Source organism: Etheostoma cragini, chromosome 11, assembly GCF_013103735.1.
Source record: "Etheostoma cragini isolate CJK2018 chromosome 11, CSU_Ecrag_1.0, whole genome shotgun sequence".
Lineage (NCBI taxonomy): Eukaryota > Metazoa > Chordata > Actinopteri > Perciformes > Percidae > Etheostoma > Etheostoma cragini.
Window position 1 is genome coordinate 25,222,464 of NC_048417.1, and position 15,525 is coordinate 25,237,988.

Genomic DNA, 15,525 nt, shown 5'->3' on the forward strand with positions numbered 1-15,525 from the left:
TGGAAAAAGGCTGCAATGAAACAAAGAGTGAAAAATTTAAAGGGGTCTGAATACTTTCCGTACCCACTGTATATAGAGTGTGTGAAGAGTGTGTGGTGGGGGGAATGTAACGCTACCACGCCACGGCAGAGCAACATTTTTTGAAAGATGCACATCAGTCTGTATAGAGACACGGATCTACGCATGTTGTCATGGCGACGGATTTAACGCAGAAGTACAAATCAGCTTAGTAATGTTTAATTTCTTCATCAAGAATAAAAACACTCAGGACCTGCCGCTAGTCTCCTAAAGGGCGTCACTGTGTAGAGTGTTTGTGTGTGTGTTTTTGTAACTTGTGTGTGTGTAGTGTGTGTGTAGTGTGTGTGTGTGTAGAGTGTGTGTGTGTGTTTGTGTAGTGTGTGTAGAGTGTGTGTATGTGTCTCTGTGTGTGTGTGTGAGTGTATGGCAATGTGTGTTTGTGTGTAGATTGTGTGTGTGGTTGTGTGTGGAGTGTGTGTGTGTGAGCGTGTAGAGTGTTTGTGTGTGTATGTGTGTGTGTAGAGTGTATGTGTATGTGTGTGTGTGTGTGTATGTATATAGAGTGTGTGTAGAGTGTGTGGTGGGGGGAATGTAACGCTACCACGCCACGGCAGAGCAACATTTTTTGAAAGATGCCCATCAGTCTGCTTAGAGACACGGACCTACTCAAGTTGTCATGGCGACGGATTTAACGCAGAAGTCCAAATCAGCTTAGTAATGTTTAATTTCTCCATCAAAAATAAAAACACTCAGGACCTGCCGCTTGTCTCCTAAAGGGTGTGTGTAGAGTGTTTGTGTGTGTGTTTTTGTAGTGTGTGTGTGTAGTATGTGTAGTGTGTGTGTAGAGTGTGTGTGTGTGTGTGTTTGTGTAGTGTGTGTGTGTGTAGAGTGTGTGTGTGTGTAGGGCGTTTCCAGGCAGAGCGAGTTGAGCATCTCCGACAGTCAGAGCTGATGGATGACTATATGGATCACATTGAGTGCGTCTGTGTAGAGTGTGTTTGCGTACGTGTGTGTTTTTGAGAGTGTGTGTGTGTGTTTGGGTGTACAGTGTGTGTGCGTGTGTGTGTGTGTGTGTGTGTGCGTGTGTGTGTGTGTGTGCGTGTGTGCGTGTGAACATGGACAAATCCCGAGGACACAGAGTTGGGTGTTTAGAGTGTGTGTGTGTGTGTTTGTTTGTTTTTGTGTGTGTGTGTGTGTGTGTGTCTAAACCGTCTCCAGCTGTGTGTGTGTGTGTGTGTATATTTGTGTGTGTGTGTGTGTGTGTTTGTGTGTGTGTGTGTCTAAACCGTCTCCAGCTGTACCTTCTGTGTAGTCAATGTCGGGCCGGGTGGAGACGACAGCCCAGGCCAGGCCCACCAACAGCGCCACCACCAGGTTCACTACGATCCACGGCTGCAGTATCTGTTGCTCCGACCCAGGAGGCCTGCAGGAGGTTACAGAGAGGACAATAAAATACTACCAAATTCTACAAATTATTACAAGTAAACTAAAGTACAGAAGAGCATCATTTAAATATGTTCTCACCACAGAGTCTGGTTGGCTGTAGGATAGAGGTTGATGCGATCGCTCGTCATTTGCTGACTGAGGGACAGGATCAGGGCTATGAAGTACACTAGACACGGAGAGCATTAGCATCATCATCATCATCATCATTATAAGAAAATAATAATACATTTTATTCAAAGGCGCCTTTCTTGGCACTCAAGGATGCGGCACAGGGAATTCATGTATTAAAAACAGCAAAAGAAATAATATACATAATAAAACAGCAAAACAAATACTATACAACAGCAAAAATAAATACTATACAGCAAAACAAAACAAATACTATACAAAGAAAAACAGAAACTATCCAGCAAAACAAAACAAATACTATACAACAGCAAAACAGATAATATACAGCAAAACAAAACAAATATTATACAACAGCAAAACAAATACTATACACCAAAACAAGACAAATACTATACAACAGCAAAACAAATACTATACAGCAAAACAAAACAAATACTATACAGCACATTATTTGGTTTAGGGGGGTGGTAGACGGCAGCAATTATGGTTGGAGTGGGGCCAGACAACTTTGAGACAGCACATTCAAAGGAGCTGGAGACAGGCACAGACACTGGCGAGATTTTCCACTTCTCTCGGTAGATTATCGCGAGACCTCCTCCCCGGCCAGAGCCACGGGGTTGACAGATGTAAACAAACCCACTAGGAGTGGATTCGTAGAGTTCAGAAAAGTCGTTGGGCTGTTGCCATGTCTCGGTTAAACAGAGTAAGTCTAGTCCACGATTGGAGATGAATCCAGGGGGTCTGTTGCACGCAACCAGGATAAGGGATTAAGCCGGGATGTTCAAGTTATCCTGGATTAATTTAGCTTTGACTCGGTTGCACAAAACCAGATTGAATTAAACCCAGCCAAGTAACCATGGAGATTTATTCTTTGCGGCAAGCCTGGTCAAGAGCACGATAACAGCCAGGCTAAGATCAATCCTGGAGTCTCTTGTGTCAAATCAGCTGCCGTCTGATTCAAAATAAACGTGTTTAACAGTTATTCCGTTGTCTTCTGCATGTGTTCTGCTTTATTTTTATTAACACGCATTACTTGTCACTGTTGTTCTCGCGAGTTTGATTTAAACCCTACTATAGTTGTTTAGATGGTTAGAAATGGTTCCACTGGCACCCAGATGCGGAGTGGGACTTTTCCCGGTGGGACGGTAATGTTTCGAGGCTGCCTGGCGTGCGGCCGCTGCCTGGTGGCCGCTGCCTGCCATCAGACCTGCAAGTCGCATCAGTGTCCACTCTCTCTGTAAAAGTAGAGATGACCAGCGGAGCGTCTCAGCTTCAGGTTTATACAGGACGCGCTCCGAAGATTAAGTGTGACGATATTAATGTAGCAAAATTCCCAGATGATAATAATGGAAGACTGGTCAGAGACCAATACATTCATGATTTCATTTTCTTGTTGCTTATCTTTCTCTAATAAAGGAGAGTTTGGGTTACTCCTTAATATGTAAGCCTTATGTTTTTTATTATACATTATTTTATTGTACATTGGTTTCATAACCTTCTCAATTAGTCTCAAATCCCTGGACCAATAACTTGGCCTATTTGTGTAAATGTAATGTGCTGTATTTATATAGCGCTATTCTAGTCTTAACGACTACTCAAAGCGCTTTTACATCATTCAGGAAACATTCACCATTCACACACATTCATACACTGTGGCCGAGGCTGCCTTACAAGGTTTATCAGATAAACACTCACACATTCACACTCACTGCGCAGGATTGGGGGTAACTCGGGGTTCAGAGTCTTGCCCAAGGACACTTCGACATGGGACTGCAGGGCCAGGGACAAACCTTCCGATTGGCAGACAACCGCTCTACCACGAGCCACAGCCGCCCAGTCCTTTCCTCTGAAGCGTAACATGACTGTCAGCTGTTTGGGCGGTGTTAGCAACTCCTTCAGCTGCACGGCTTCCAGGAAGACCGCTCTCTGTATCCTCGCCAATTGCTCCTTGATGGTCTCTCCTTGATGATCCCTCCTCGATGATCATGCTTTTATTAGTTCAAGTTTGGACCACTGTAATGGTCTCTATTTTGAATCAGACGTCCATCTCACGTCTTCAACTTGTGCAAAATGCTGCTGCTCGCTTTTTAACAAATACATCTAACCTCACTCCCGTTCTCTACACCTTTCATTGGCTTCCGGTGCGTTTTAGAATAGATTTTATTGTTTGTTTTTAAGGCCTTTAAATGGTCTGAAAGTTTAACTTTGTGGGAGCACAATCGGTCGTTGCGGTCTTCAATCAGTGAGTTTTAGAAGTCCCAAGGAATAAAAGGTGGGGGGGGGGGTCAAACTTTTTCAGTTGCTGCCCTGATACTCTGGAAAAAGTTACCCCCTGATATCGACATTATTACTGATGTAGCTCTTTTTAGGTCCAAACTCAAAATATATCTGTTTAGTCTGGCTTTTATTACAGAGCAGTGGTGTGACAATTTCATTCTCCTTTCTTTGTAACCTTTTCTGATTTTACTGTTTTCTATGTTCACTTTTTGTATTATGTGTTTTTATGTTTTTGGTTTCTGATGTTAAGCACTTTGGATACCTGCTGGTTGCTCTAAAGTTCTTTGTAAATACATTTTGATTGATTGATTGATTGATCCCTCCTCGATAATCCCTCCTTGATGATCCCTCCCCGATGATCCCTTCTTGATGATCTCCCCTCGATGACCCCTCTTTTATGCTCCGTCCTTGATGATCCCTCCTTGAAGATCCCTCCTCAGTGATCCTTCCTTGATGATCCTTCCTCGATGCTCCCTCCTTGGTCCTCAGAGCAGAAATAAGAGCTTTGAGACGGCCTTTACCAAGGACAGACAGGACAGAACAACTTGTTCAGGCACGGACCGTTGATTCGAGGAGCTATCAAATCAGGGACATGAGATGCGGCTCAGGACATTTGGAGCTCCTATACTTCCTCACCTTCCTTTCAGCTTTGCTCCTGTCATAACTACTCTGGTCACTAGAGGATGCCACGTCTACAACCCTAATAAAGGTCAGAATGATGCTGAAACAAACAACCTTTGTGAGCGTATTTCGGGGCAGGATAATCTTTTATATGGTCATCTCTCCTTGTGTTGTCTGACTTACAGAAAGAAGCCAGAGCGGCGGGGTCCAGCGTGAGGAAGCCTCTCAGAGCCATGGAGGCTTTGGCCAGGTTCACCCTGCAGGGGAGAACAAACTGAAGCTGTTAGTTGCCCCAAATTCAAGCTCCTCAAGTTTTCCATGTTGGGCTCCTTTCTAATCTCATATGTATATATTACAGGTATTATTTTTCAGCCTTTAATCCTCATGTTTTCCTTGGGTCAAATTGACTCGTTTTTCTACGTCACTGTTCTTTATATTTTCCAAAAAAACATGATTGATTCCACACAACACTCTTTGGCAAGTGTAAATCTCTACTTTCATCAATTTTGGGGTGTCTTTTATTTTTATTTAATTTTATAGCATTTTAAAAACAATTAAAGTGCTTTTGAAATAGTATAGAGTAAAAGTTGACACATTCCAGTCTGTGATTATCCATCAACATACATTCCTTTAATTTTAGTCTAAATAATTCCTAATTTCTGCTTTTTTAACTCAAACGTTAGGTGTAATTTCCTAAAAATTAGGTTTATTGAACATTAATTCCCAAAATATCTGTAGAACTAAAGTTAATAAGTTAGTGTCACGTAGTGTTGAAGACGTCAAAGAAAGTGACAAACATTGAACAAAAAACATAAAAAGTATTGAAAAAAGGCACAAAAATGTAGGCAAAAGTTAAAAACATTGATAAAAATCATCAACAAAAGTGTTGATTTTCAATTTTAATGGGAAAAAAACACAAGGGTTAGGATAAGAATGGGGAGAGGGGGGAGACATGCAGGAACCACAGGTCTCGAACCCTGGACCTTCTGTGTCTAGGAATAACCTCCAATATAGGCGCCTGCCGTGAGAGCTAATCTGCAACACCATCCATATAATTTAGGGAAAATGGCTGTAATAATTAAAAAGTTAAAAAAAGTCATGAAAATAGTCAAGTAAAGTTGAACTACTGTACATATTAATGAGACTTTTACTTCAGTAAGTTTTTGAAGACAGGACTTGCAGTGGAGTACGTTTACAGTGTGTACTAGTACTTTTCCTGCAGTAAAGTATCTGAGCATTTCCTCACTGTTTGTTGCTGAATGTGTGTGTTACCTGTCGAAGGCAGACACGGTGCTGACCGCCAGCAGCAGGTAGAGCAGCGACTGGGCCGGGTAGGCCAGCAGGTGGTACTGCTGCAACAGGTTGGGCAGCGTCGTCATCTGCTCGCCCGCCAACACGTACACCACTATGGTGTTCCACACGGCGTAGCCGGCCAGAAAGCCGTGAGAGAACAGACCAATAACCCTGTAGAGGAAGTGCACACACACACACGCACACAAACACACAAGCATACGCACACTCACACACACACACATTTCATTTACTACTTTTATTACTTCTGCTTAGTGACCCTATTTAGTCTCAGAAAGCTTCACATATCCGCATTATTTCTTATAATTTTACTTGCATTGTAAACTGGTTTGTGTGTGTGCATGTGTGAATGCGTGTCTGTGTGCATGTGTGTGTGCGTGTGTAAAAGTGCGTGTATTTGTGTGTGCATGTGTATGCATGCATGTGTATGCGTGCATTCATGTGTGTGTGTGTATGCATGCATGTGTGCGCGTGTGTGTGGAGATGCGTGTGTTTGTGCGTGCATGCATGTATGTATGGGTGCATATGCATGCGGGCATGATGCGTGCGTATGCGTGTATGCACGTGTGTGTATCTAAGCATGCTTATGTATGCGTGCATGCACGTGTATATTCATGCGTGTGTGTGTATGCATGTGCGTGCGTGTGCGTGCATGTATGTGTATGCCTGCTTGTGTATGTAAGCGTGCATGTGTGTGTATCCGTGCATGTGTATGCATGCATGTATGCGTTTGCACATGCGTGCCTGGTGTGTATGTGTGCGTGTGTGTGCATGCGTGCCTGGTGTGTATGTGTGCGTGTGTATGTATGCGTGCATGTGTGTGCGCGCGCGTGCGTGTGTATGCATGAATGCGTGCGTGTGTGTGTGTATACAGTATGCGTGCGTGCGTGCAGACCTGAAGCAATTGTGGACCCTCATAGCGACGTCTCTGGTAGTCCAGTTCTGTCTGGGGTCCATGTAGTCATCCATCAGCTCTGACTGTCGGAGATGCTCAACTCGCTCTGCCTGGAAACGCCCTACACACACACGCACACACACACACACACACACACACACAAACAGGGTGACTGTCTGGAGTTCTTTTGTAAAAACCTTTCAGTTTCCACTTCCGGCCTTTCTCACTCACTGGTCCTCTCCACGAAGACTTTGCCGACCGGTTGGCTGTGTCCGTGGGGGGCGGAGAACAGGGAATGCTGGGGGATCGGTGACTGTGTGTCTGAGATGATATCGTCGTCTTCAGCTCCGAGGTCATTGCTGTAGTGCTCCATTGCCTTCACCTTCCTGCCACATTATTAAAGAAAAAGAATTAGAGTGCAATATCGGTAGAGACTGAAACATAGATAGATAGATAGATAGATATAAAGTGATCTAACAAAATGGGAAATTATAGTATTACAGCAGCAAAATCAGGTACAGAGCACAGAATATAAATATAAATGAAATATACATGCAGTATACATGAAAAATTAGTTTCTAATGAAACTGGAGGCAGCAAAAAAAACAAAAAACGCTGGATAAACTATTTACCGGCAAACACGGTGGGTTTGTTCAGGACCCTCCCCCGTCGGTCGCTAGCAATGATGACGCAGTGATTAGAGATGATTTGTATTCTCAAAGTGTATATATTCAAATATTTTATTTTATCCTGTTTTAATTTCAGGTATATTGTAAGTATGTATATTGTATCCTAGTATTTCATTTATATCTATATTCTGTGCTGTGTGACTGATTTTGCTGCTGTAACACTATAACTTCCCATTTGATTGGGATCAATATCTATCTATCTATCTATCTATCTGACCAATCAGCAGTCTGCAGGTTTTCACGTCACCTTTTGGTATCTCCTCAGCAGCTTGGATCCTCAATTTAGGTAGTACTGCATAAAGTACCTCAGTACTTTTTATCAAAATGGAAAACCAAAAAAGGTGAGTAGAGTAGAGTGGAGTAGAGTAGATACCATGCAGTGGAAAAACGCTATACTAACGCTACGCTATACTTTACTTCTTCCTTCTGGTCTTCCTGGTTACAGCAACAGTCCGTTCCTCTGCGTCCATATCGGATTCGGCCATGTTGCCGTTTGGCACGTCCGCTTGCTCTGCTTCCTGATCTGAACAAAACAAAAAGCGTCAAGGTTTTTTATTAATCTAACACACTGGATTCTTTTTCCCTTTATACAACAGTGACAGTGGACACACGGTGGGGGGGCAAAGGACTCAGCCTATATGGGGCGCACGCTCTTACAGGGTGAACTAGCCTTGTGTTGTCTTCCCATCAAAATCAACACTTTTGTTGACGCTTCGTGTCGATGTTTTTAACTTTTTCTCATGTTTTTGTCCCTTTTTAGAACACTTTTGTGACTTTTGATTTGAACGTTCAACACTACGTGACTGCGTAGTTTTACAGTTAATCTTGGGAATTTATGTTCAATAAAACTAATTTTTAGGAAATTATACCTAATGTTAGAGTTAGAAAAGCAGAAATTAGGAATAATATGGACTAAATTTAAAGGAATGAATGTTGAGGGATAGTCACAGACTGGAACATGTCAACTTTTACCAATCTTTTATGAATCATGTTTTTTGGGGTAGTTAAAAAGGACATTGATATAGGAAAACGGGTCAATTTGACCCAAGGACAACATGAGGGTTAACCCTTAAAACCAATCTAAGTGGTTATAGACAGTTAAAGAAATGGAACAACAGATCCCATTGTTCTGGAAAGAGACCGGTGAAGGAAAATAGAAACAAATAGAGTCTTTAAATGCTTCAGATGTAAAGTTATTTGCTATCAAAGTGGCGCCAAAATGAATGGGAGTCAATGGGATGTTAACGGTGGGTGATGGCTTGTTAGCATCAAAATGGCGCCATAGGAGCTTTGCTTAGAGAGGAGAGGCTTACCCCCCTGGGTGCTACTGATAGTAGACGCCTTCTTCTTTTTCTTCTTCCTCTGTGGTGCTGGATCCTGCGGCTCCGGGGTCAGAGGGTCTCTGCTGTTAGAGCGGCTCCTAGTGGTCGCCTCCTCCGTCTCCAACTCTAGACCCACTGCAGAGGAACAGAAGAGGACAGTGTGTGTGTGTCTGTGTGTGTGTGTGTGTGTGTGTGTGTGTGTGTGTGTGTGTGTGTGTTTGTGTGTGCATTCGTGCATGTGTCTGTGTCTCTCTTTGTGTGTGTGTTTGTGTGTGCATGTGTGTGAATGTCTCTCTGAGTGTGTTTGTGTGTGTGAGTGTTTGTATATATGCCTTTCTGAGTGTGTGTGTGTGTGCATGTGTGTGTGTATATATATGTCTCACTTAGTGTGTGTGTGTGTGCGTGTGTGTGTGTTTAAGTGTGCGTGTGTGTCTGTGTGTGCATTTGTGCATGTGTCTTTGTGTGTGTGTGTGTACGTGTGTGCATGTGTGTGTACGTCTCTCGGAGTGTGTGTGTGTGTGTGTGTGTGTGTGCGCGTGTGTATATGTGTGTGTGTGTGCACGGAGTCACCTCTCACCTTCGCCCTGCTCCTCGCTGTCGGCAACATCCTTCTTCGGCTTCTTCTTCTTGCTCCTGGCGGTTGGCATGGTTACCCTGTGAGAGGATCAACAGTTTTAAATAGCTGTCAGGTGACTAAAATCAATCAGGAGGATGTGTCAGCGGCTCACTTCCTCTCTGAGAGTGTTTTGATTGAATTAGGTCAGTTAATTAACGCAGATCTTTGGATGGCGACGCCTGAATTAACCCCAAAGAATTATCTTTAAAAAAACAGTGGCGGACGGTATGTTGTGGTCTCAAGACTGGTCTTGGTCTCAAGACCACTTAAAGTGCCTATATAATTTAAAAAGAATCTATTTTTCTGGGATTTGGGATGTTATTTTGGGTCTCTGCTCCAACAGCCACTAGACCATAATCTCCAAAAGATCTACTTTTGACACAAAGGTGACAAAGGTGATGACAAGGTGACGAAATGCGACAAAAAGGCAACAAAATGCAACCAACAGGTGACGAAATGTTACAAAAAGGAGACAAAATGCAACAAAAAGGCAACAGAAAGGCAACGAAATGTGACAAAAAGATTTGACTTGCCACAGACCATTGTATGAAATCAATCATGTCATTTGGGGTAGTTAAAAAGAACATTGATATAGGAAAACGGGGCAATTGACCCGAGAACAACATGAGGGTTCAAATGAAAGGTGTATTTATGCTCACCTGTGCAGCTGACTCAGTCTGTGAAGAAACAAGCCCCCCGCCCCCCCCCCCTTTCTGTCTCTGATGTTGTCTTAGAGTGTCTTCACTTCAGAATGAAATCTCAACCTCGTTTTCTTTTATTTCTTCTGCTCGGGTTTAATCCCAACAAGTGGAGGGTTGAAGGCGTGAGTAAATGAAGTGAAGCAGAAAGGGGAAACAGGAGCGGGGGGAGGGGGGGAGGAGGCCCTGACAGCCTCTGGGAGCTTTGTGATTGGTTGATCAGCGCTGATGTCAATTTATAATCCGTCCCCCTGCTCTACAACCAATCCAGTCACTCGTTATACTCACTAATCATCTCAGCTGATATGTGACATCATCATCTCAGCTGGGCCTGGAGCCGTTAGATTGTTACTATGGTTACCTATAATAACATCAGATTATAAACTACATGTGTTTAGTGTTGAGGAATCTTAATGTGGAAAATAACTAGTAACTAAAACTTTTGTTACTAAAGTAAAGCAACGTGCTCATATATATATATGATAATATATTTGCATATACTGGAGTACATGCACCTAGTTTAATTCCACCACTGGTTATTACACAGATGTTTGTCCTTTAAGAAATCCTCCAGGAAAACTTGATTATGCAATTGCATAACTCAATGGATAATCAGCCAAAGTCTGCATATTTAAACGGAGGGGCTAATATGGGACTTGCATGATTTGATTTGATTTGATTTATTTATTTTCACAACAAAAACATTAAAACAGTGTTACATGTTTCACAAAAATTATATTATGAGCAATTGCGGAAAAACCCACAAGGGGCTTAATAAGTGAAAATCTCCACAGAAACAATTATATTAAACAATCTAAAAACGTTTTTACATTATTATGTAAAAATACACTAAAAAACAAAAACGAATTTCTTTGCATAAAACAATTTAAAATTGCATTTAAAGCACAAACCCATATGGAAAATTCAGACAACTTAGGAGCAACAATTTGACTCTCTGTTTGATAATCCTCGCATTTTCATTGCAAAAAAGTCACAAATATTAGCAAAAAGTTGAATGTTGAAATGTTGCACTTCATACAAGAGCTGCCATTTCTCTCTGTTGCCATGGGAACATTATGCAGTGAAGTAATCACGCGACAATGCCAACAGAGTCTCATTTTTTCATCAAACCAGTTTTTGCAACTTTCCGGAATTTCATTGCATAAAATTGTCTAAATACCCCACATATTCCATTGCATTTTTTAAGAAAACATGCTGCATAATCAAAGATTTTTGCAAAAATCAAAAGATAACTGGGTTTTTGTAGAAGGACTGAGAAATAAAGTTGTAGCTGTTTCCCTACAAATAAAAGTATGTGACTCTAACAGATCTGTGCCTTATACATACAAATATGAATCCCGATGCTCACTAACATTTTAATTGATCTCTTTATCTACTGCTGGTTGTTTTGGTTTCACCTGATAGAGAACACGGAAACAGTCACTCGCCGGTCATTGTATAGATGACAGAAAACCGGAATGATGCAGCGATGAGACACTAATCCGGCTGATAAATCGGCTGAGCTGCAGCCGTCCTGCCAAGGATTAACCTAACAAACACAGAGGGGGGGCGACACCTTCACACACATGGTTTCATCTTGATCTCTAAAGGGTAACATGTGGCCGGGTTGGAACAGTTGCAGTTGCACACATACATAGAGGTAAAGGTACTTTATTGTCACATACACATACATGTAGCAAAATTCATGCTCTGCATTTAACCCCTCCCTCAAGAGAGCAGAGGGCAGCCAATCACAGCACCCGGGGACCAACTCCAGATCTGAGCCAGTGCCTTGATCAGGGGTGGGGTATCCACTGCAACTGTAAAATCTTAACTGTAATATTAAGTAACAAGAATGATTATCTGTAAGACATGTCATTTACCTATCTATGAAAAATTATAGTTCATTTTCCTTATCCTGTATCTGAAGTTGGCTGCTAATAAGGGTTGTTCCAGAAGGAGGCGCTACTATCTCCAGTTGTTAAAAAAGACTGAAGGACTTGAATCTAGCAAGAGACATGTGAAAGTAGCTTCGTAACTTGTAAACATGTCATGCATGTCTGTTTTGTTGGGATGTTGTGGGCATTAAGTTCTTCCTCAGAGGTTATAACAAAGGGCATCCACGCAAACATACAAACCCAGAAACTTCTTACTGTGAGGCCACAGTGTTAACCGTTTGGCCACCATGTTGCCCTGTGGTTTATTCCGTGATTCAAAGGTCCAGAGTTTGAGTCTGACCTGTGATGGGACTTGTTAGTCTTAACATAGGACTTGTTGGTCTTGACTTGGGACTTGTTAGTCTTGACTTGGGACTTGTTAGTCTTGACTGAGGACTTGTTATCTATCAATGAATCAAAATGTATTTACATAGCACTCTACAATCACCAGCAGGTATCCAAAGTGCTTAACAAAATGAGTAAAATCACAACATACAATAGAAAGAGTAAACATTGAAAACAGTAAAATCCGAAAACCTTACAAAGAAACAAAGGACTGACATTGTCACACCACTGCTACGTATTAAAAGCAAGACTGAACAGATATGTATTAAGTTTGGACATAAAAAGAGCAACATCTGTAACAGTACGTATATCAGGGGGTAACTTGTTCCAGAGTCTCGGGGCAGCAACTGCAAAAGCCTGATCACCCCACCGTTTCTACGTGGACCTTGGGACTTCTAAAACCAACTGATTTGCACACCGCAATGACCAGTTGTGTTCCTGCTAAAATTTCAGACAAATACTCTGGGTCAAGACTATTTAAAGCTTTAAAAACAAACAGTAAAATCTTAAAATGTATTCTAAAACGCACCAGGAGCCAATGCAGGGTGTAGAGAACGGGAGTGATGTGTGCACGTCTAGATGTATTTGTTAAAAAGCGAGCAGCAGCATTTTGAACAAGTTGAAGACGTGAGATGGATGTCTGATCCAGACCAACATAGAGGGCATTACAGTAGTCCAACCTTGAACTGATAAAAGCATGAATAGCCGGTCGTGCCTGCTCAGAAAGGGCTTATCTTTAGCCAGCAGGCGAAGCTGGAAAAAGCTACTTGGAACAACGGAACTGATCTGCTTATCAAATTTCATGCTCCAGTCAAAAGTAATCCCCAAGTTTTTGACAACGGATCTCTTTCAAGATGCCAGAGCTCCCAAACTAACAGCTGGACCATTCTGCATGCCTGGAGTACTGAAAATAATACACTCCATTTTGTTATCATTCAAATTAAGAAAATTGTCTGAAAGCCACAACTTAATATCAGCGAAACAGCTTAGCAGGGAGTTTAGTGCAACACTGTCATTTGCTTTCATAGGCAAATAGATTTGCAAATCATCTCCGTAGCAATGAAATGACAGGTTATGCTGCCCTATAATCGCCCCTAAAGGCAGCATATATAAAGAAAACAGAATAGGCACAAGAATGGATCCTTGTGGTACGCCACGAGAGAGGAGCAACTGACAAGGTGACGTCCCCGATCATAATAGAAAAGCTCCTACTTGACAGATAGGAGCTGAACCATTTGAGTGCCAAACCTCTGATGCCTACACAATTCTTAAGGCGTGCGAGAAGGACTGCATGGTCCACTGTGTCAAACGCCGCTGTAAGGTCCAAAAGGACTAAAACAGTAGGATTCCCAGCATCTACAGACAAGACACTATCATTATGTACCCTCAACAGTGCAGACTCATTGCTGTGAAGTGATCTAAAACCAGACTGCAATTTTTCAAAAACACAGTTCAGTTGTTAAAAGACTTGTAACTGTCTAACAATTTTTTTTTCTAAAACCATTGAAAGAAAAGGCAGATGAGAGACTGGTCTAAAATCGGACAGCACGACGAGCATGGACATAGTTCACTTTTGACTAAGGACTTGTTATTCTTGACTTAGTACTTGTCAGTCTTGACTTGGGACATTGTTTACTCTTGACTTAGGACTTGTTAATCTTGACTTGGGATATAGTTTACTCTTGAGTTAGGACTTGTTAGTCATGACAAACGTCCATCGGTCTCTCTCTCCGTGGGCCTGATTGCGTCTCACTGTGAGACGTCAAGACAGCCAGAAATCACCATGAACCTGGGTGTTTCATTTTGAAATGTGTTTTATTTTATTAGAGTATCCAGCTGCATGGCAGTCTTCTTTTATGTGATTGCCTGGCTTGACACAGCATCTTCCACAAAAAATAGAGGCAACGCAGGAACAATCGCTCCATCTATAATCAATGATATAATAATATTATGTTATATCAATTATTATAATATATCATGAATTCACTTTCAGTTTGTTCTGCAGACAGACACAGCTCTCCGCTGACACACTCACTTTCACTTGTTATTATCTGAAGAGTTAGCAGTAGGTTTACATTTGGGATTTGGGAAGGAAACATAATCAATTACTGGATTTTTAATCTATAAATAACCCTAGTGTTGTCTTTCTGTCGCCCAGGCAACCTTTTGGTCATTTTTGACACTGTTTTTCTCACTTTTATCCAATTATTTTTTCACTTTTTCTAACCTCTTTGTCACTTTTTTCAACGTTCTGTTATCAATATTAATTTCTCTAAATGTTATATTAATTTGAACACCAAAATTCAATGAAGTGACTACTTGTGAAGAGTGTTGCATGGAACCATCCACAAAACTTTTTGGACAATTTGGTTGAAAGAAACCCAAATTACTGATATAGGAAACTTTAAGAAAATGGGTCAAATGGGACTAAATATAAACCTTGTTTGAGCAGACGTTAGCTTAGTTTAGCATTAAGCCAGGAAACAGGGAGGAACGTCCACCTACCAGACATGAGTGGGGACAATCTTCTCATCCAAAATGTCCAAATTTTGTCAGAATGTTCTGTGATACAAGAGAGTGTTGGGTTCTTTATTCATCTGATTAACTTTATTATATAATAAATAAGCATTTCAAAATAAAGAAATATGTCACAAATATTGTCTGATCTTGACTTCCAGACTCTTGTTTTCTTTAAAGTGACAAATAATTCTATATTTGTGAATAGTATTTTATTCCTTTTCTTAAATAGTTACATTCAAAACAAGGTTAAGATACTAATTCAAAATACAAATGAACACTTTGATGAATAAATAATAACGTTTATGTTAAACTGTCATAAACTTTCTTTTCCATTATAAAATCAATTTTGACTTTTACGACAGAAAAAAAAGAATATATTTGGGTCTCTGGTGCTTCCACACGCATCTACACTTGGAAAAACCATCAATGTTGTTTTGAGAGAGACACGGTTTCTCTAGATAAAACTAGTGAGATGTCTCACTCTGGAGCTAAAACAGAGACCTAAACACAGAGGGTGAAAACAGGATCTGCAGCAATGTACAACACAAATTGGGTGTTTTTTGAAAATGAAACCATGGAAACCTATTCTGGTACAACCTCAAAATACTATTTTGAACGTGAAAATGAGCCGAATATGGGCACTTTAAAACAATCAAAAGTAAAAGTATGCATATAAATATATATATATATATATATATATA

At 41.2% G+C, this 15,525-nt stretch overlaps 1 protein-coding gene across 1 annotated transcript in view; it reads right to left on the reverse strand.

Moving 5' to 3' along the window:
* Window positions 1-10,207, reverse strand: part of tmem237a (transmembrane protein 237a) — an 11,168-nt gene extending 961 nt beyond the window's left edge. Inside the window, exons 1-10 of the mRNA XM_034885197.1 lie at window positions 9,984-10,207; window positions 9,286-9,362; window positions 8,715-8,843; window positions 7,804-7,909; window positions 6,929-7,083; window positions 6,698-6,818; window positions 5,764-5,955; window positions 4,675-4,748; window positions 1,543-1,630; window positions 1,320-1,441 (exon numbers count right to left, since the gene is read on the reverse strand). Coding sequence (XP_034741088.1) covers window positions 1,320-1,441; window positions 1,543-1,630; window positions 4,675-4,748; window positions 5,764-5,955; window positions 6,698-6,818; window positions 6,929-7,083; window positions 7,804-7,909; window positions 8,715-8,843; window positions 9,286-9,355 — 1,057 coding nt within the window. The 5' untranslated portion in view covers window positions 9,356-9,362; window positions 9,984-10,207. The remainder of the gene's footprint in view (window positions 1-1,319; window positions 1,442-1,542; window positions 1,631-4,674; window positions 4,749-5,763; window positions 5,956-6,697; window positions 6,819-6,928; window positions 7,084-7,803; window positions 7,910-8,714; window positions 8,844-9,285; window positions 9,363-9,983) is intronic.
* Between the last annotated feature and the right edge of the window lie 5,318 nt (window positions 10,208-15,525).